This window comes from Hemibagrus wyckioides, linkage group LG07 (genome assembly GCF_019097595.1).
Source record: "Hemibagrus wyckioides isolate EC202008001 linkage group LG07, SWU_Hwy_1.0, whole genome shotgun sequence".
NCBI classification, from domain to species: Eukaryota; Metazoa; Chordata; class Actinopteri; order Siluriformes; family Bagridae; genus Hemibagrus; species Hemibagrus wyckioides.
The window spans coordinates 16,561,989-16,583,418 of NC_080716.1; the positions used below are offsets into that span (position 1 = coordinate 16,561,989).

The following is a 21,430-nucleotide window of genomic DNA, read 5'->3' on the forward strand; positions in this document are numbered from 1 at the left end:
CTATGTATAGAGCAACTGTCCTCCCCCTCCTCCTCTTCCTCCTCCTCAAACCCCAACTGCCCCCCCTCCTCCTCCTCCTCTTCAAACCCCTACCCCTTGTTGTAAAAGACTCTGATTACAAGACATTCTGACATTCATTAATTTATTTAACACTTATTATAGCAATAAAAAAGAATTATATGCCTTTCTTTCGGATGTGCCAGGGAATTATACATATCACACATAATCCAGCAAGATGATTCATCTATTTTGTGAAATATAGCATCAACATTCCTGTACATTATTAAAAAACAAATGAATGCGTAATTTAAAATATTACAAATTCTGTATAAAAGTAGGATAATTTCAAGGCATTTCTGTATAACAGATTTATTTAAAAAACCAAACAAAACACAGGTTTAAAAATAACTCAGATATTCACTAAGTTGTGTTGCTTCAAGTATTGGCACAAAATCGGCATGCAAAAAAAATGCGGCTTCACAATTTGATTCCATCTAACATACAATGCTTCCAAGTCTTGTACAAGTCTACATATTTACATATTAGCACTCTGGATAAATGGACATGAATACACTCTGGGTCTTTATTATTTTTTATACATGGAGTTGACCTGCACTGGTCTGGTTGGCTGTTTGATGGTTTATCAGACATATGCATTCTTGTCATAAGTGCTTTGAGCATCTCTTCTTGATGCTGCTCCTGTAGAGTATATGGTTCCTCTGGAGGGTTGATATGTATATGCGCTAAAAAAAGAAAAAAAAAGAAAAAAGAAATATAAGAATTAGATTCCATGTACAAAAAATATGTACATATGTGTGTGTGTGTGAGAGAGAGAGAGAGAGAGAGAGAGAGAGAGAAACTTACGGTTTGTCATCTGTCTGAGTTTTGCAGGAAAATAACAGACATGCTCCTGCACAGATGGCAAGAGTCCCAGAGCACCATCCAATATACAATCCCTCTCCTATCTCATACCTTCAGCCCAAAACACACAACAGTAATACAACATAAACAACATGGCTACAGCTAACATCCTGCATATATTCCCATACACCACTCGTGTGTGTGTGTGTGTGTGTGTTGAGTCCATGTAACTCCAGATGGCAGCATCTCCTTACTACAAAAACCATAACTCACTTTGTGCCTGGGTAAATTGGATTGAAGAATTCCTGGGTGATGTTGAATGCATACCAGGACACAGATATCATTGTGCACAAGCCTTTAGTGAAAGGACAAAAACATAGAACAACAACATTATCTTGAGTTAATCACACAATATTTATCATATTCATTCCCTGGCCATACTGTTTGTAATACGTCTACATGAAATCACTGTATTTAGGCTTTTTACCTTGTAGGATGAAGAAGACACCTCCAGTTCCAGCAAGCTTTCCTTTAAGAACTGGGTTGTCCTCAGCTGCTTTGCAGCACTGCATGCCTATGAGGGTGGCAACCAGCCCAAATGTCCCGCAAACCACAGCAGTGATCATAAGAGCCCTTGATGCCTGAAGATAACCTGTATGGGCACATGAGTATAGACATGAGTCTACTTAAATGGGCTATTCAATATTTTGAATACTGTCTAATAAAGCTAGTCTCATGAAATTAATATAAACAAGTAAGTTGGATTTAATTTAATCATTATTAATAATTTGCACAACAAGATACAAACTATAATCCTAAAACTGACATTTACACTCTTTAGTAGAAGTTAATTCATTCATTAATGAGCAGTTAGAATAACATGGAATTAAGGAATAAAGGAATATGATCACTTTCATGTAGACCTCAAATGAAATTTGGAAACTTTCGTTTTCTGTAATACAGTTAAGACATTTTAGGTTCAACATTCAGATTTTAAGCAATATATATTAAGAAAAGAAAAGAAAAGAAAAGAAAAGAAAAGAAAAGAAAAGAAAAGAAAAGAAAAGAAAAGAAAAGAAAAGAAAAGAAAAGAAAAGAAAAGAAAAGAAAAGAAAAGAAAAGAAAAGAAAAGAAAAGAAAAGAAAAGAAAAGAAAAGAAAAGAAAAGAAAAGAAAAGAAAAGAAAAGAAAAGAAAAGAAAAGAAAAGAAAAGAAAAGAGGAAAGTCTAAAAAGTTTTGTTTTTCAGAGGAAAGACAAGTATGGGCTGTAGATTCCACTTTACTCATATGGCATATAAGGATAATAAAACTTGGCCTATAATATTACTCTCATAATAAGTATAAAAATTATAATAGCTTTCCAAAAAAAAACAAAGTTATTTCTTTAACAAAACAAAAGGACAAAAGGAAAAGAAATGGGAAGGTTTAAAGTGTAGTGGTATTGAGATATAGAGGGCTTACCAGAGAGGGCGAGCAGTGAGGGGAACTCTCGGCAGTTGTGCACTCCGGTCGAGTCAGTAGCGCATGACATCCACAGGTTCTCATACAGAGTGGAGGTGGTGATAACATTCCCATCCACGGTGGAGGTTTTCCAGTAGCGGTTCGGTAGGGTGATCCCTACCATAATCCAGCCCAAAAACCCGAGCAACAGGGCCACCACTTCAACAATTGGATCCATTTATTGCTTTCTGTGTAAACCAAATGGGACAGTATTTGCAATTTTGTAGCCTACTCCACAATCTTGTCACCTTGTACTTCACTTTTCACTGTGTCAGTGTGCACATGTCCAGTTAGCCGTGAAGAACGAGCGCTCACCCTGTGAGACAACTTTTAGGAAGATGCTGAGTATAAAGCAAGCAAATCAATGATTTATGAGGCTGTTTTACCCTCCCCTTCTCTCTCTCTCTCTCTCTCTCTCTCTCGTGTGCTCTCGTCTCCTTCAGTTTACACCCTGAAACTCGGCAGCTGGTTATCGAGAGAACAGGTAGCACCAAAGTCCAACATTCCGCCTAGTGCCCTTGATAGCATGATGCTTTTTTTTTTTTTTTTTTTTAAACAGATTGTCTGGGAAACTCAAAGCTGTTTTTCAGAGGCATCATTTGGTTCTACATCGTACCATTCTCTGAAGTGGCACATTTCAGTGTATAGGAGGCTTTTTTTTCATCTTTCACCTGGAAACATGGAAATAGAGTACCTTTATTAGTGCGCAATTCGTTTTTTGAGAAAAGCTTTAGAGGTACACAATCATATCAATGTAACAGACAGGCTACATTCAAAAGATACCAAAGTACCACCCCTGATAAAAGGAAATTTTACAATTTGGATCTGTAAGTAAAATGAACAACACTATGTTTAAAGGTGGTGTGTCCAAAAGTGTTTTGGAAGTTGTTTTGTAGGTTGCTTGTCATTTCATTCTAATTTCTCAGGGTCACCACGCCCCACAAAAAAAAAATCTAGTGGAAAGCATCCTCAGAAGAATGCAGGTTATGTAATAGCGAAAGGGAGAACAAAATGTGGGATGGGATGTCCAAAAAGCACATATGCATGTAATACAAACATTTGACCATATAGTGCATCATTCCCCTCCTTTAACATATCAAATCAGTATATGAATGTTTCACATTTCTTATACTGTATATAGAGACACTGAAATCACACAATTGTCCTGTATTTTCCCTTCATTTTTGCTGTCTACATATCAATATGGGGAAATATTAATGTAGGAATCCTGTCAATGGACCTTTGAAGCACTACATTTGAGCTGCAATGACCGTAAACAATGACAACTTGGGAATATTTTATTTATCATCTAATAATGGCAATATAAGGAATGAAAACAAGCATCATAAAAAGCATTTTTCTTCTGATGTTTGCTGTAGTTTTACTCTGTAGGAAAATAGATTGCCTTATTTTATGTGCCAGTGAACTAATGGACTGAAAAGTCCAGTTCAGAATAGTATAGAATCAGAATATTCAGTACAGAATAGTTCAGTTAGGACACACCCATTTCCCCGTTAACCCCCTAAGGGTTGTCAGTGATTGATTTCTTCTTTGTTCAATTAGCCTTTAAATTTAAAATTACACTACATTTTTGCACTTTGGACATGATTTTCTCCAGCTGCACCAGTAACTCCTTCACATGGTTTCAACATGATTTAGCCATGAATCTTCTCTGTGGTCCTTGCTTTTCAATGAAAGTTAAAAAACAACCCAAAAGGTTTTTGCCAAACATTGGGGGATTGTGACCTTAGTTGACTCATAAATGTTTGGAGAAAATACTGATTTTTGCCTAGAATGTTTCGCATAGGTGCAATAAGGGTAACCTTGGTAAATATTATCTTTTTGTCCATTGCTTTTGTTACACTTATGTAAAACATGAGAAAAAACCCAATTAAACGGTTGATATTTAATAAAAACAACACACCTAAGTTAACTTAATCACCTCTGAGTTTTTCAGTAACCACAGAGAACCCTGTTACTGCCTTTTCATTTTCTTTTCAAATGATGTCATCATCATAGCCTGGTCAGCAGCTGTACAACTCTGATACTGAACTGGAACGATGTGTATTAGACAGTGCTATTAAATTTCCATCTTATCTTTTAATACTGAACATGGGCAGACACACCGAAACCACCACTGATCCAAGATCAGCATTTAGACATCCAACTTGTAGTGCTAAGCTGATATCCTTTTGAAGATAGCCTGTTCCTAGAACAGCATTTGTACTCCCTTGGTTGGTATTGATGTGGAATTAACTTTGTTGCATTGTAAAGGTCAAGTTTATGACCGTCAGCTTTACAAGGGTTTGGTTTTTATTGCTGTTTGAGCACAATGTGGTTTTTCACACTAAGGATATTCTATAAAATGTTACATTCTGACTTGTGTAGTGTTTCCACAGACATATAAAACAGACAGTTCTCCGGGTTACTGTTCTGTAAAGTAAAAATCATGAGAAGGGGGTTGATTACTAAAGACAACAATAAGGCAAATGTTTTAACACTAACTTCACAGGGGGTGATGGTTTCGTGGTCTCTTTCAGGAATCCCTGTGACCTACATGATGTATCTGAATAAACTTTAACCAAATTTCATCTGCCTGAAAGCTTCTGTGCATGTGAAGCGACAGGTACATACCAAGTGCATTATAAGATAACAATGTTAAACATTGATCTATGAATAAACAAGTCCAAAGTGGTATAAGTGTGTCATTATAAATGAGTCGTTATTATAAATTATTATAAATTGGGTTCATGTTGAGAAAGGACAGTGAAATAAAGTGTGCTTTCCAGGCACCTAGTCATCATTCACTTTTACTTCAGTTAATGTTTAACAACAATGCAGAACATAAAGAACATTATTGATGGCAGCCATAATCTGTCCAGTTATAAAAAGCAGTGACGTAGCAAAACGAGCTTAGATCCAAGTGATAGAAAGGTGGGGTGATCAACAATGTGAGAACAGCCCACAGCACTGTTCACAGGACTATGAGACAAGGTTCTGGGTGCAAACTCAATAAGCAGTTTAGACCAATTTATTGTTTTGTCAGAATGAGCAGCTTCAGTTCTGCTTGGTGTTAGGGCTAGACATTGAATGGCAAAGTGTGACCACACACTGCAGCTCACACACTGCTTTAAAAACATATCTAGATGAAAAAGGTTAACGGCACATTATGGTTGTAGAACCACAAGTTACCATCGTGTTAAGATGGCTATTATCATTCAACTTGTCCACTCCTTCTGGACCCTGATAACATTAGTTTTCTTTCTAGTTGCTTCAGTGAAACTGGGCAGTATTGATTAGCATGTACATATATACTCAAGATTATACACACAAAAATGTTACAGTACACACACACACACGTGAGAGCAGAATCACATATATAATAAAGATACTTGGAAAGCCCCAGCGGTCCTTGTGATTAGGTGAACAGTCAGTCGGACTTTGGTCATATCATGCACTATTAAGACAGCTTTGGCATGCTGATATAAAAACAAAGAGACAGCTGCATGGAAAGTTCTGTATTATATTTTTGTATTATTTATTTATTACGTAAAAATATGAACTTAAGGTGTTACAGTGCAATAACTTTAGATATAATTAGAACCTGCTAATCATTTGCCATTGTGTTTAAATACGTGTGAAAGAAAATATTCTTCGTGTAGATATTTCACCTAGAGTTTAATACATAAGCACAAAAAAAGCTAAAATATGAGGCTGTCTTGTTAGTGAGGCTGCGAATCATTTGTGCAAGTAAAAAAAAAGAAGAAAAAAAAACAGACAAGAAAATAACAAAGAAAAGACAAGTCAATCTGCTTGTTTAATTAGCCAATCTTGTTCTTTTGAAGCCACAAAACCTCATTTTATTGTTAGGATTTTCCGGATTTGGCCACAGCCAACCCAATCAGCCCTGCTAATCCTGCCACGCCCAAGCCGATGCCTCCAACAATAGCCATGCCAACCAGGCCATCTGAGAAAAAAGTGCGGGAAAATGTTAATTTTATTTAACTTAAAAACCTTCTCTGTTGTAACACTTGATTAAAAATAAAAAGAAAGAAATAACCCTAAAGTCTAAAACCCTGCTGCTTTGTGTACCATCATCAATCTTCCCTACAGCTTGCTAGATGATGCGGTTTGTTATATGTCTCAGGTGCAAACTTCTCTCAACTCAAGAGGAAGTGGTGAAAATTAACCAGTCTTTTATTTATCCTGAGCCAATGGGTACCTTTAGAATAGACGAGGGTGTAAGGAAACCCATCAATATGTCTAACACACCCTGTGTATAATGACTGGCTGTAGACTTTTACACCACACACACACACCATCTTATACTGAGTTCATTTTACTGTGAAGCACTTTGGTTGAACCTTTATCTTTTAAAATTTTTATTATAAAATTTAAATCTAGAAATAAAGAAATAACTAACTTCACACACACACACACACACAAGATTTAACGTGATTAGTTATAAATATATTATATATATATATATATATATATATATATATATATATATATATATATATATATATATATATATATATATATATATATATAACTAATCACGTTAAATCTTAAATTTTTGTCTACTTTAATTTTAAGAGCTGTAGCATTTGTTAAAAAATGTAAGGTCCAAACAAACTACCCACAATTCTCCTCTTGGACATTACTATCTAAAGTATTCGGCTTTACAAAGGTTGAAAATTTACCCCCACATACCCAAACCACACACACACACACACACACCTTTCTTTAATGCCTCATTGATGAGCTTTTCCATCTCAAGGGCCTGCTTATTTCCAGGTTCATTCTTAAGCAGAATGCGAACATACTTTAGAGCTCTCTCATATTCCTGAGAAAGACAGAAAAAGAACATTTTAAAAATCTTCATTTCATCAATAACAAGACACTCAGACGGTGCTGCAGTAATACAGCTGAAAGAACTGACAGCAATTCTCTTTTACAAAAAAAAAAAAACAGCCACAAAATAAAAAAAAATCAAAAACTTGTTATAAAAACAGAAACTAATTCATAATAAAAGCAGGACATGCATATCAAAAACAGCAGTCAAATCATTATCCTCACCTTAAGTTTGTAGTTTGCAATAGCCAGATAAAACAGATAGTCCCTCTGGTCATCCTTTGCACTCTTCTGTACCAGCTCTGTACAGTCAAAGAATTCATGCAATGATGATGAAGAAGCTTTATAACACACAGTAAGCTCAATATAATTTGATAAGCTGTCAAAAAAAGTGTTTTTTAAATCACAATAGCGGTCATATTGCCCCATCCTACTAACAATAACTTTACATAGTACTGTGGTGTCATGCTACAGATAAGCACTAAGTTGCAATAACTCTGAATGGACTCACCCTCCAACAGCACAATCCCTTTCTTTATGTCGTTCGAATATTTACTTCTAGTTAAACACCATGCATACTCGAATTTTGTGTCTTTCGACACTGTCCCCTTCGACACTTCCAAGTTGTATTTTTTCTCGAACCTCTGTCAAAAAAAACAACACCAAGACAAGAAACGACAGAAATTATAACATCTGCTGTATATCTGCTGTCAAGTCTGGAAGTATGGTTATGTTGATCAAAGCTGTAACAAAAAGCAAAAGCTGCTTGGCCCAGTTCAAAAATTATAAACTATAGAAGGATGTGGATTATCAAAAATAACCTCATTTTATGATCTAGAGCTTTGTTTTTACTTTTAGTAACTGATTTCATGTGAAAGGAAATATATCTAGCCATCTACTGATATATTTTGTAAGCCAATATATATGTAAGCCAGACACTTTTGGGGTCAAATGTTTAGTGATCTGATTCCTTTGTCATGTATGATATTTGTTTCTGATAGTAAATGCAAATGTGAAAGAAAGTAAAGCGTTCCTTCCTTCATTTCAGAAGCAAAATACCTTGTTTCTTGCAGACTAAAGATTTTGAGTATGCTTTGCTTTTGTACATACTTCTCTACATGAACAGAGGAAACATCATCATGCAGTGAAAGCAATCAAAGTATTTTCTGACAGGACCGAGATGACAGATGGTTAATAGAAGCACGCAACAGTAAAGTTATGTATTTATTTATGCCTCTAATGACTTTTGTTTGTATTCAAATTAGTTTTCAATTCAGTGGGTTAAATCCATAAATAATAAAAAAATAATATTTTGGTATCTATATAATTAATAGACATGAGTAACTGGAAATGATAACTACCGCATGTAAAAGGATCTTATCATGTGTGTTAATTACCCTAAGCTTTTAAATAGGCTACTTATTGTAAGCATATTTGCCAGTAACTATGTTTATTCTATTAAAAAAATGCACTTGCATGCACTGTAGAAGGGAGCTAACACACATAATACAGCCATTAATACACACTCTTTGTTGTCAATCACACATTACTCATTTTCATTTATATTTCTGTCATTTAGCAGATGCCCTTATCCAGAGCGACTTAAAATTTATCTCATTTTATACAACTGAGCAATTGAAGGTTAAGGACCTTGCTCAAGGGCCTAGCGGTGGTAGCTTGGTGGATTTGGGATTCGAACTCACAACCTTCTAATCAGAAGTCCCGCACCTTAACCACTAAGCTACCACACCCCCTTGCTACAGCACTTCAATCACTAAAGACATCTGTTTTGAGTAAATCACTGTAAAAGGCAATTTGTGAACAAAGTTTGGTCTTTGGTCTGAAATAAATAGCTATATTACGGTATCAACAGTTTGGTCTAGACCAAATACTGTATGATATACATGGAAGGGGAAAAAAATAATATGTTCAGTAACAAATGAAGCATTTACATTTACATTTCTGGCATTTGGCAGACGCCCTTTAAATTTTTATCTCATCTAATACAACAGAGCAATTGAGGGTTAAAGGACCTTGCTCAAGAGCTCAGCAGTGGCAGCTTGGTGTACCTTCCAAGAAGCAGTTCAGCACCTTAACAACCAAGCCACCACATCCCGTGTGTACATGTACAAGCAGTTCTTGTTCTTTGTCATATTTTCCCTCTGTAGCTAACATTTGAGAATTTTCATTAGCACAATGTAATTATGTTGCACATGTAATTATTAACAACCAGATTATAAAGAGACAGTTAAAAAACTGATTTCATGTGCAAACTTTCCCAGAACTCAACGTAAATAAGTTACTCTTTCATTAACTTTCAGAAGTTAATGAGATAATCTATTTATACTCTGATCAGGCATAATATTATGAGCACTGACAGGTGAGGTAAATAACACTGATTAGAGTGAAGGCTGGTCCGTGTGGTCCAATCCAACAGACGAGCTACTGTTGCTCAAATTGCTGAAGAAGTTAATGCTGGTTCTGATAGAAAGTTGTCAGAATACACAGTTGTTTGTTGCGTATGGCGCTGCACAGCCGCAGAACAGTCAGGGTGCCCACGCTGACCCCTGAGCACTGCCAACAATGGGCTTAGCAAAAATGCTTCAGGAATGGTTTGATGAGCACAAAAATGAGTTTGAAGTGTTGACTTGGCCTCCAAATTCCCCAGATCTCAATCCAATCGAGCATCTGTGGGATGTGCTAGACACAAACAAGTCTGATCCATGGAAGCCCCCCCTCAACTTACAGGACTTGATGCTAACATCATGGTGCCAGATACCACACCTTCAGGGATCTAGTGGAGTCCATGCCTCGACAGATCAGGGCTATTTTGGCAGCAAAAGGTGGAACCAACACAATATTAGGGGGTGGTCATAATGTTATTCCTGATTGGTGTATGGTACTATTGGCAGTTTTGCCCAGAAATGTTGCTATAAATACAGTATTTCAGATGTAGAACAAAAACAGATCAGTTAATTATTTTGAAATTAATTTAACTAATTTAAAAGATAGTAAATGTGTGTGATTGAGGTGTTTTCTTGAAGGATTAAGGTGGATTGTGCTTTTGGGTGTTAATGCAGAAGAGCTTTTGTATGATAAATGTCACAAAAACAAAACAGAAAGTTGGCGTTCATCATTTTCTTCTGTCCTGAATGTGTACTAACCACGACAGTCCGTTTAAAAGTCATTGGAGTGACAAATAAAAGAGCAGAAATAAAACTAACTTTGACACAGGCGTCATGTTTTGTTTCCTAAAAATAGCTGCATAAACACTGACTGGCGTTGATTTCGTCACTCGATGACATCAGCACAAGGTGTTTCCACTGTTTCCACTTAAATTCACTATATACACATCTCTTCTACTTTATTACATACATGTGTTTATAACAATTCAACAACATTCTGTGGACACACGTAGTTATTTTAGGTTGTTACGCCATTAATGATGACGTCATCTAGCTAGCTAGCTGGCTGGCTAACGAAGTGTCGCAGTGATTCATGTATTTCCTGCCGTCCATCGGGAACACCAAATATCGTGACAGAGAAGACAGATTATTACAGTTTCACATGTGATGTAAACAACATGCCCTGAACAAGCGCGTACCTGTAAATCCTCTGGAGCTACGACGTCTGCCACCACCGCCTCCATGTTGCCGGAAATTCTGAGCAACTAACAAAGTAAAAGCCTCTGAGAACGCTGCGGAAATTCCGAGCGACTAACAGATTAAAAGTCTCCCCAAGAAAGCTGCAACAATTTAATGTTTACATTTCACTGGAGAGATCGTCACAAATCTGGTGATAAGCACGCAGAGAAAGCGGTTTATGTTTGTATTTCTCTGAAATGTTCTCTTAAATATGGCAAAAAAAAGTACACAGTTAAAACAATGTTAAAATGTAAATCTTCGCTTGCAAAAAGAAAGTGACAAATATGGGGGAAAATATGAACAAGGTAAAAGTTTGGTATAAAACTATTTTACTGTGGTTATAATAATAACAACAATGATATTATTATTATTATTATTATTATTATTATTATTATTATTATTATTATTATTATTATTATTATTATTATTATTATTATTATTATTATTATCCCCAATCGCAGTAGTAGTATCGTTGTTGTGATTCGTTGTTGTTATTGCCTACAAACTAATCATAATAGCAAATATATATGCGTGCAAATACACATACTTACCACTTGACATTTTGTTAGTAATGTTTAAAAATGTAAAAAGATGGGAAACATTTGTATCTCCCCGGTGACGTCACACCGCTACGTCACTAACCAGGAACTATCTGTCAAAAAAAAAAAATCCAAACAACCAAAGCCTCACGTAACTGCTTCAGATTTGTTCCTTGTACAGTGTATATATAGCTTTAAAGGTTTGTGATGGCTAGGAAGACTAAGAAAGAGGAATATTGCCGTTTCTTCACCGTCACAGAGCCGCGCGCACACGAGAAAGGACACACGGAATATAAAGTAACAGCAAGGGTTAGTAGCCTGTGGACTGGTTATCTGCCGTCATGATGTGTGCTGGACCTGAGTTCCAATAAACCCAGATTATTTTCGGATGGCTGGACATTAACTGCTGTTTGATCTGTTTCTCATGGATTTGATCGAATAATGAACGCAGTGTATTTGGCATGTCTATCTGGCTTCTTCTCTCTTGTGTAGGATACTTTATTATCATGTGCTTGGTAATGTAAACACAATAAAGAGCTCCGTTATTATAGACAGTGTGGGTCAGTGATAGTCCTTTGCTGGCTGTGTGCCTCAATGAACCTCGTGACACAAAACATGAGAGACCATCCCCGTGACTGCCCTTGGCCTTTTTGCTCACTGGGCCAGATTTTAAGTGCCTGCCTCCCGTCATAGTCATACGTTTAGATTAGATAAGATTAAGTGGAATTTATTATGAAGGTCTTGAATGTTCTTTGCCCTCAAACAGACCAGACAGCTTTTTGTTACAATACAATGTCAACAACAGTAACAACACTCCTCCAAATCATTGAAATTCAGGTGTTGTTTTTCAGTGGTTGGGCTTGGCCCCTTAGTTCCAGAGAAAGGAACTCTTAATGCTTCAGCTTCATACTAAGACATTTTGGACAATTTCCTGCTCCCAACTTTGTGGGAACAGTTTGGGGATGACTGCTTCCTGTTCCAACATGACTGTACACCAGTGCACAAAGCAAGGTCTATAAAGACATGGATGAGTGAGTTTGGTGTGGACGAACTTAACTGGACTGAGTCGTGACCTCAGCCCGATTTGACTGGCCTGCACAGAGTCCTGACCTCAGCCGGACAGAACACCTTTGGGATTAATTAGAGCGGAGACTGCCAGACCAAAACTGGGACATCTTACTTTACATGCACATGTAATATAGAGTTAGCCCACCCTTTACAGCTATAACAGCTTCAACTCTTCTGGGAAGGCTTTCCACAAGGTTTAGGAGTGTGTTTATGGGAATTTTTTGACCATTCTACTAGAAGCGCATTTGTGAGGTCAGGCACTGATGTTGGACGAGAAGGTCTGGCTCACATTCTCCGCTCTGATTCATCCCAAAGGTGTTCAGTCCGGTTCAGGTGTGCAGTCATGCTGGAACAGGAAGGGGTCATGGCCAAACTGTTCCCACATAGTTGGGAGCATGAAATTGTCCAAAATGTCTTGGTATGCTGAAGCATTCCACAACTTTCACAGGAACTAAGGCACCAAGCCCAACCCCTGAATAACAACACCTGAATTCAGTGATTTGTTGAAGCCTTTGTTGTGCGTGGTTTCTGCAGTAATGTATGAATATTAACCTATCTCTCTGCTTTTCCTACAGTTTGTATCAAAGAAGAGACCAGAGGATGTGAAAGAAGTGAGTAATGATTTTGTTTACTTACCAGGGAAATAATACACCCCATCTAGTGACATTTGTTGGGCAATTATTTTCAGGTGTGTCTGAGGAAATAATAAATACTGATAATATGACTCTGAATTGCTTTAAACAGAGATAGTGATTATAGCTCATTGATTTCTAGACCAGTTATCGTGTAAAAGCTTAAATACATAAATAAGCAGTAATAATGTTCACATAAAGATTGCGGTGTGAATTGTTAACTGTATAAACTCATGGAGCATTTATCTCTGATGTAAATTGACAATAAGTATGTAAGAAATCACAGTCACTGGGTGCCATAAACCATGATTTTATACTAGACAGCAGGACTTTGCTCTTTGATTTAAAGTATTTGTGGGTTTCATTGGCAGGTAGTGGTATGGAGAAGGTACACTGAGTTGAAGAAGCTGCATGGAGAGCTGTCTTACACTCATAGGAACCTTTTTCGAAGACAGGAAGAGTTTCCCTCATTTCCCCGAGCCCAGCTCTTTGGTAAGATGTGCTCAGAAAAATGCTGCCATTTATGGCTACTGTCAACAAAATATCTTTGGAAATTCTCTCTAAATGGAAGGAGAGGAATAGACATAGTGTGGATCTTCCAAACACTAATGACAAGAAGGCATCTTTGCTTGCCTGTTAATTTAAAAAGCCCTGCCATGTTCTCTGATATTCAAATGTTCTAGGCTCGGTCCTTAGTGTTGCGCTGTGTGGGTGTGACATTGGAGGACGTAGCTGAAGGGACGGGCTGTATTTGTTTGAATTTTGAGTTTCAAAACAGCTATCTTCATGATGGGGAGATATTCAGATGAAGGCACTTCTATAGTCCAGTATAACATGGTAAAGTCCAACTTTAAATGAGATACAGAGATCTCTGTTCTTTCTTTTTTTTTGAACACACACAGAAACAATTTTATTCTATCTTGCCATTGACATAATTATTAAGCATTGACCACAATAAGCCAGAAGAAAATATTCTCTTAATTAACTCTTTAAATATTTCCAAATAAAAGCTGTAAAAACAGTATTTTTTGTGTTGACATTTGGTACGTTTTGGTGTTCCCGAACAGTCCAGGAGTGAGATAGAGAGAGGGACATGGAAAGAAATGTGCATGTACACATATTTAGCCTTTTGTGAAGACATTTAGGTCTCCACAGAGTGTATACACACACTCCACTCTGTCTTCTCTCTCTACATTTTTCTCTCTCTTTGCCTTTCGTAGGTCGGTTTGATGAGGCGGTGATTGAGGAGAGGAGGAAGGCAGCTGAAGCCATGCTACAGTTCACTACAAACATTCCTGCACTGTACAACAGTCCTCAGCTCAAAGAATTCTTCCGGGTCAGATGCACATTCTCATATGTACCAATGATGCACATGCCTATACACACATGCTTATTTACAGATGGCTTGAAGATTAGATTATTGATAAATAATGTCATGTCATTCTTCCATTTTATTTTCCTAGGGAGGAGAGGTGAGAAGACCATTAGATCAATGCGTCTCTTCTTCTAGGATTCTACCTCCCCCTCTCATCCCTTTACCAAATGGGGCCACCGGCCTGGGAGCTGAAGAGGAGACAGGGAGGGAGGCTCCGATCTTGACCCAGGAACTAGAGTCTACGTTGGATGACAAGGAGCTTGGCGAGCCTGAGATGGCAGTGGAGGCTCTCAGTAACATGGAGATCAGCCCAGTAGAAGAGAGACATACCGAGACAGAGAAAGAGGAAGCAGAAGCAATTATCTGCACAGAACAAACAACCATAGGTGATTTCCTTTGATTTATTTATGGCAGTTTTTTTATTTGGCCAAAACAAAGTTATGCATTCTTGTTGTTCCTGTAACTTATTGCATCAGATTACCTGCTAATAAGGGACCATTTCATGAAAGGACTATTTCCAAATAATCTTTTCAAAAAGAAAAGAAATAAACAGTCTGACACCAGCATTGCATCATGCATGGAAGTTTGCTATTGTAATTTAGGTTAGGCAATTTAGGTTCCTTATTGCCTTCAGAGAGGAACTTCGTGAGTTACCCAGACTTATTGACCAGACAAGATGTATCTTTTCTCTGTCTGTTGAGTTTATTCATACTGTTCATACTGTTATGTATAAATATTACATGTAATTTCATTCTTCCTTCCTTTAGTTTTCTTATATTAAATATTGATGCTGCTTATTGACAGATATACAAACCTGTAAGGGTGAACCCTTACACACATTATTTTAGATCAGTTAGTTTTAATATTGTAGTACTGACTGACTGAAGGACTGTTTCAATTCTGATTGATTCTCTGTTTTTTATTATAGCTCCCAGTTCCGAGCCTCTTGGATCATCAGCTGATCAATTAGAGTTTGATTCACTCTTCGACTGTGTATTGGAAGAGCCTGTGGATGGTGCACAACCCCTTCTCTCAGACAATGACCTAGCCATCTTTGATCCCTGTGCTAAAGAAGGTCTGTACCACCCATAATCATGCTCTCTTTTCCTAGTAAACTATTTCTGCAATATTGCAATATGGTTTAGTTTGACATCATCCTGTCACTCAGATCAAGGCTGTGGATCTCCTGATCACTCTGAGCTTCTGTCCCTCAAACTGACCACCCAGGATAGTGCAATGTGTGGTGAGGAGGCAGACTATGTGGTCCAGGCAATCAGCGAGATGATGGCAGCCCAGGAGAGTGAGAAAGAGGGAGACCAGAGCACAGCAATAATGCGATACAGAACAGCAGTGGAAATCTTCATGAAAGGAGTGCAAGGTGAGGAAGAGAAAGAAGCAATAGAGATCCCTGGTATTAGAGAGTAATGAGATGGACTTTGTGATTTTGACTTTATATGACTTCAGAGTGAGTTCAAAGGGAATGTATTCTGCATCATTACACTGCAATTTTGCTGTTTGTGGATACGATAATGCTAGTTATATGTCTTATCAGTGTATAACTGAAAAAGCACTTTTAAAAAATAATTATGTTTTTTCTTCTGGTCAGACAATTACCATTGAATGCAGTACATCCAATAGCAGGATTCCCCCCACCCCCACCCCCATTTTCTTCCCCAGTTTGGTCACCTGCAAATTTCTCACCTACAACTCAGTTCTCTCAAGACACATGATGGCAACCAACTCCTGCTCATGTTGCACCACAGGGCTGTGTAACATGCTCAGAGAATGTGCTTCCTGCCCAGTTCCTTATACTGGTACTCACAGGCAACCATGATTATCCAGTGTAGCTGTGATAACCGTCCGTTAAGGATGGTTGTGTTAATGTCGGGATTCAAATATGTGATCTAATTATTTTTATGCTTCTTTAAAGCGGCGCACAAAATGCCTCTTTTGAAGAGGCGTTGTGGACAGAACATAATGTGTAGAACCTCATCAAAGATCATAGCCAATGTATAAGTCATTGTCTATTGCCCTTCAACCAAGCCATATTTGAACTTTACTGATACTTTAAGCATCCGTGATGTCAGCTCACATGCAAAACCCATGTTTAGAATACTTACACTCCTGGCATTTGGCATTGGCAGGGTGACTTACAATTTATGCCTGCTGTGGCAGCATGGTGGACCTGGGATTTGAACTCGCCACCAGTGCCTTAGCTAAGCTACCACATCCCCTACACTGCAGAGGTTACCAGATCTCTTATACTCAAGATTTACTTGAATAACCCTGGATTAGTTTCATCATTTAGCTTGAGCTATTTAAATGATTTGGAGATAGCATCATTAACTGTCATATTTTAAGACAAGCTAACATCTTGTGCCTCACTCTGCAGGAGATGTGGATCTTCAGCAAAGGGATGCAGTGAAGAGGAGGGTAGCTGAGTGCCTCGAGCATGCAGAGCGGCTGCTCTCTTCACAGACTCCTACTCAACAGCGCAACACGTAGCGCACGAATACATACACACTCCTAACATTACAGTAGTGATAGAACCACCACACACACACACACACAGAATTACATACCTCTGCAACACTCCCATGCTTAACTACAACTCAAGTGTTACTATTCAACATCCTACGACACAAATGAACAGACTCTCGTACGCTTTCACTTTTCATTCCTGCATCTACTTATAAGCTTCTCCTTACTCTCAGTCCCAACAGGTCTATGCATAAGATATGAGCACAATTTTCTCAACACTATGTTCCTTTCACCTTCTGGTATTAAAAACTACTCGGACAGTGGACTGCCATTTCCTTTCCATGACATGATTTCAAAGAACACTGTATATTTATAAGACCTGTATTTGAATGTATTTTTATTTTAAAAAAATTATTGTTAAAATTTGCAATGTCTTTCGTTTATTTTATTTTTTTTTGTCCTTTTGGAAAACAAGGAAAGTTAGTACAAGTGACTGAGTGTAATTGCTTGACACTACCACCAGGTGTCACCACATTATGCATCATGTTCAAACTTTACTATTACTACAGACTAAATTATATTAAATATATAAATATTAAATATAACATATATATATATATATTAATACCTACTCATCTCACACACAATGTAGATTATCAGATTACATTTTTTGCTTGACTCAAGGCTTATACAACTAACAAAACTGAAGCCTATGGGTAGCAGTCAGCATAAATCTGCAGGCTGAATGTCACACTTTTTTGAGTTGACAGGTCTGAAGGTGGGATTTCAAGACATTTCCAAAAATAAACAAAACATTTTAAACTTGATCTGGTTTCTAATTTTAGATTTTTATAGATACCATAGACAAGTGTCATGCACCATTCTCTAAAAATTGCTTAAATACAACGACTTTAGTATAGCACTGACTGTAGTACTCTTAACTCCAGTACAAAACTAAAAGACACTAAAAGTATCTTGACTTATCAACTGTGTGAATTTGATATTTCCCTTGAAACCATTCAGTTTAGTGTAGGGTATGTCCATTACTGCTACACGTACTGTGTTAAGCAGCATTATATCCCTCATTTCCTTTGTGGGCAGAGGGCAAAATAAAGGATGAATAGATGAGAAAAAGAGATAGCAGACCGCAGAACACAGGTATGAATAGAGGATGAGCGGGATCATCTCTTCATTGTCCATGCATGGAAAATCCCTCCCTCCCTTGATGTTTTTTTCACCCGTTATTCTCTGTCTCTCGCTGTGCTTCTGTTTGTGAGAGTGGAGAGATGTGGAATGGAATGGAGAGGTTATTGCACCGGTGTGTGTGTGTGTGTGAGAGAGAGAGAGAGCGAGAGTGTTTAGAGAGATGGATGAAGAGACAAAGAGACAAAATGGGGAGGTGGACTGTGTTTTGGCATTAGCATGCTGAGAGTGTCAGCACTCGATGTGCCTCTGTCCCCCTCTCCATCCCTCTCCCATCCCTCGTTCTCTCTCTTTCTCTCCTGCCGATCTCTCTCTCTCTCTTTCGTCAGTGTCCATAGCAATTATGCCATCAAAACACTCCAGCCAAAGAGGATAATTGCATCCTGAGTGCTGGGGAGAGAGTGAGCGGCAGAGTGAGTTAGAGTGTGTATATGCTTGTGTGTGTGTGTGTGTGTGTGTGTGTAAAAGAGAGAGAAGGCGAAAGATTGCGTGAGTTAACACACACACACACATTGAATGTAACACTTTTTTCTGTTTTGAAATTGTGTGTATGTGTATGCACACAGGGTGAGAGCTTGAGAGGGCCACAGTGCATTACAGTAAGTAAGGTTCTTCACAGCACCGTAGGAGTCATGTGGTCAAAGATCAAAGAACCAGTTTGCTCTGCTAAGTGCACTAAAACATCAAACTCAAAATCAAATCTTTCTCTCACACACTGTTCTATGTAACCTGGAATAGAAGGCATGGGTTCGTTAATGTTACTTTGTGTTGCAAAATACAAAGACCCTACAACCACATCTTAAAAATGATGTATTATATTCAAGATAATGACCGATAAGTGATGTTCCATGCATATTTTGCCTTATCTTTCTCTTCTGTTTATTTAATTCCTATTTACAAATGATGGACTTAGTCAGATCCTCTTTTTTTCTGTGTTCCATCTCTATTACCTCTCTCTCACTCTCCAGCTCCCCCCTCTGTCACCTTGCCCAAGGCTTTGTTTTGAGTGCACATCCACTTTCTCGCAAAGGGAATCAATAGGCAAACACTTTGGCAGTCCATCGACCCTCGCCAATCTCTCTCTCTCTCTCTCTCTCTCTTTCTCTCTCCCTCTCTCTCTCCTTCTGGCTGCCAAATTTTTATTCCAGCCGCATTTGAATTCATACTGCAATATGTTTGATCATGACTTATTCAAATGAAGCATTTTCATTATGTCTCGTACTGTGGAAAAGGACAGGGAGTTTATAATGCTGTGCACAAATGGCTAAAACACAGTCACATGCATTTCCCTGTGCTTTGTTCAAATGACTCATAAATTTTAACAGAGATGTTGTCAGTCATTTGGCTCCTGTTCAAAGGATTCAGTTTCCTATGTGCAGTTGTCACCATTCAATGGCATATCCAGCCCTCAGCCTAAAACGCATAAGGGGGTAGATAATTGATCTTATTGTGAGACTAGGGAATCTAACAAACCTTAGATTTTCATATTTCACATCATGCATATTCATAGGAAATAAGGATGGGTTGACTTATTTCCTTTAGTGTTATCTTTTTGCTGCATATGGCCTACAAGAGTGTGCTGTGCTGTGTCATTTTCTATTTTCATCTAACCTTTGCTCTAGTATTGTTTTTTAATTTATTCAAATGTTTTTTTTTTTACTCAGATCTGGCTGTCGTCTCTCTTTATTAAAAAGGCTTTGTGTCACATTTTCTTGTTTCCATAACAACAGTGGCGACCGGTGATTGTGGGCCCCCGGTTGGTGTCCCTGAAGTGGAGGAAAGGTGTGGAGTGATTGGAGAACGAAAACAAGCAAGAGCATAGAGATAACATAACTACTTTCACATAGTAAGATGAAGAGGTTTGCTTGCCAGAGCAATAGGATTACCCTAATGAGGCGAAATGTGCAGCACTAAACGTAGGTGTGGAGGCAAATATAAATGCAAAAGACATAGTATTTCAGCCAATCAGAGATATTAATCCAACTTGTTAGTTTGTAATTGACCTCAATGCGTTTTGGTGATATGATTATGACACTTTGACAAGCCAAAGTTAAACTGATGGAAATTTACCCCAAGCAAGGAGAGACAATCGAGGGTCTGGGGTGTGACCACATGGGTGGCAACTGCATCCGTACAAATATTTTACCAACCAAATGGCAACTCCATCTTTCACACCAATACAAAAACAAACAAATGAATAAACAAATGCATCTCTTGAGTATGCACACACTGATGTGACATTTTGCTGAGGCTGTTAGAAATGGACATCATGTTGTGTGTTGACTGTAATAATTCATATTTATTTATATTCATTATTTATTTATATATTGTTTTACACTTTTATGATGTCTGCTTACCATAAGATTTAAATCCCACCTCAGAGATGTCTATTACTCATTCAGGGTTCATTAATCATATCTACCTCATGTAGGTTTCAACATCATTTAAACATTAATGTCCTCAGGCACCCCTTGTGTGGACTGTAATGATTCATTATCCAGATATGTTTTATCAAAATAATTATTTATTATTCACATGGTTTTAGAAACCCCTGTAAGAGTCAGTGATTTCTGCCATTCTGGGGGGTTTAAATCCCAACTCTGAGAGGTGTGTTATTAATGAATCATATACACCGATCAGTGTATTCTGACACCTTTCTATCAGAACCAGCATTAACTTCTTCAGCAATTTGAGTAACAGTAGCTCGTCTGTTGGATCGGATCACACGGGTCAGCCTTCACTCCCCACGTACATCAATGAGCCTTGCCCCCCATGACCCTGTTGCCAGTTCACCACTGTTCCTTCCTTGGACCACTTTTGATAGATACTGACCACTGCAGACCGGGAACACTCCACAAGAGCTGCAGTTTTGGAGATGCTCTGATCCAGTGGTCTAGCCATCACAATTTGGTCCTTGTCAAACTCGCTCAAATCCTTAAGCTTGCCCATTTTTCCTGCTTCTAACACATCAACTTTGAGGACAAAATGTTCACTTGCTGCCTAATATATCCCACCCACTAACAGGTGCCATGATGAGGAGATAATCAGTGTTATTCACTTCACCTCTCACTGCTCATAATGTTATGCCTGATCGGTGTATAGCTCATGATCAAATTGAATTTATTGGCAATAAATTCGATATTCGGCACATGCAACTTTTTACCGGCTTACAGTTAAAAAATATTCATTCATATATAAAACCCTGGAGAGCTGGTGTTACGTCGAAAACTTCCTTTGCCTTTAATTAGTATTAGCTAGTCGCAGTGTGAAA

General features: G+C 37.9%; 3 protein-coding genes across 3 annotated transcripts; 1 reads left to right on the forward strand and 2 right to left on the reverse strand.

The window, feature by feature from the left end:
• Positions 1 to 150: 150 nt before the first annotated feature.
• Positions 151 to 2,783, reverse strand: cldn15a (claudin 15a). The gene is made up of 5 exons (XM_058395730.1): positions 2,322 to 2,783; positions 1,349 to 1,513; positions 1,135 to 1,216; positions 865 to 972; positions 151 to 743 (listed from the first exon to the last, which is right to left on the reverse strand). Exons 1-5 carry the CDS (start codon positions 2,536 to 2,538, stop codon positions 644 to 646), a joined length of 672 nt encoding a protein of 223 aa, XP_058251713.1. The 5' UTR covers positions 2,539 to 2,783; the 3' UTR covers positions 151 to 643.
• A 2,371-nt stretch (positions 2,784 to 5,154) lies between these two features.
• On the reverse strand, positions 5,155 to 10,981 carry fis1 (fission, mitochondrial 1). Its single transcript, XM_058395731.1, has 5 exons — positions 10,822 to 10,981; positions 7,729 to 7,861; positions 7,443 to 7,519; positions 7,104 to 7,209; positions 5,155 to 6,327 (listed from the first exon to the last, which is right to left on the reverse strand). Exons 1-5 carry the CDS (start codon positions 10,864 to 10,866, stop codon positions 6,227 to 6,229), a joined length of 462 nt encoding a protein of 153 aa, XP_058251714.1. The 5' UTR covers positions 10,867 to 10,981; the 3' UTR covers positions 5,155 to 6,226.
• Positions 10,982 to 11,494: 513 nt separating this feature from the next.
• snx15 (sorting nexin 15) lies at positions 11,495 to 17,752 on the forward strand. The gene is made up of 8 exons (XM_058395532.1): positions 11,495 to 11,709; positions 13,044 to 13,079; positions 13,472 to 13,592; positions 14,321 to 14,436; positions 14,564 to 14,861; positions 15,404 to 15,550; positions 15,644 to 15,853; positions 16,868 to 17,752. Exons 1-8 carry the CDS (start codon positions 11,608 to 11,610, stop codon positions 16,978 to 16,980), a joined length of 1,143 nt encoding a protein of 380 aa, XP_058251515.1. The 5' UTR covers positions 11,495 to 11,607; the 3' UTR covers positions 16,981 to 17,752.
• The last annotated feature ends 3,678 nt before the right edge of the window (positions 17,753 to 21,430 follow it).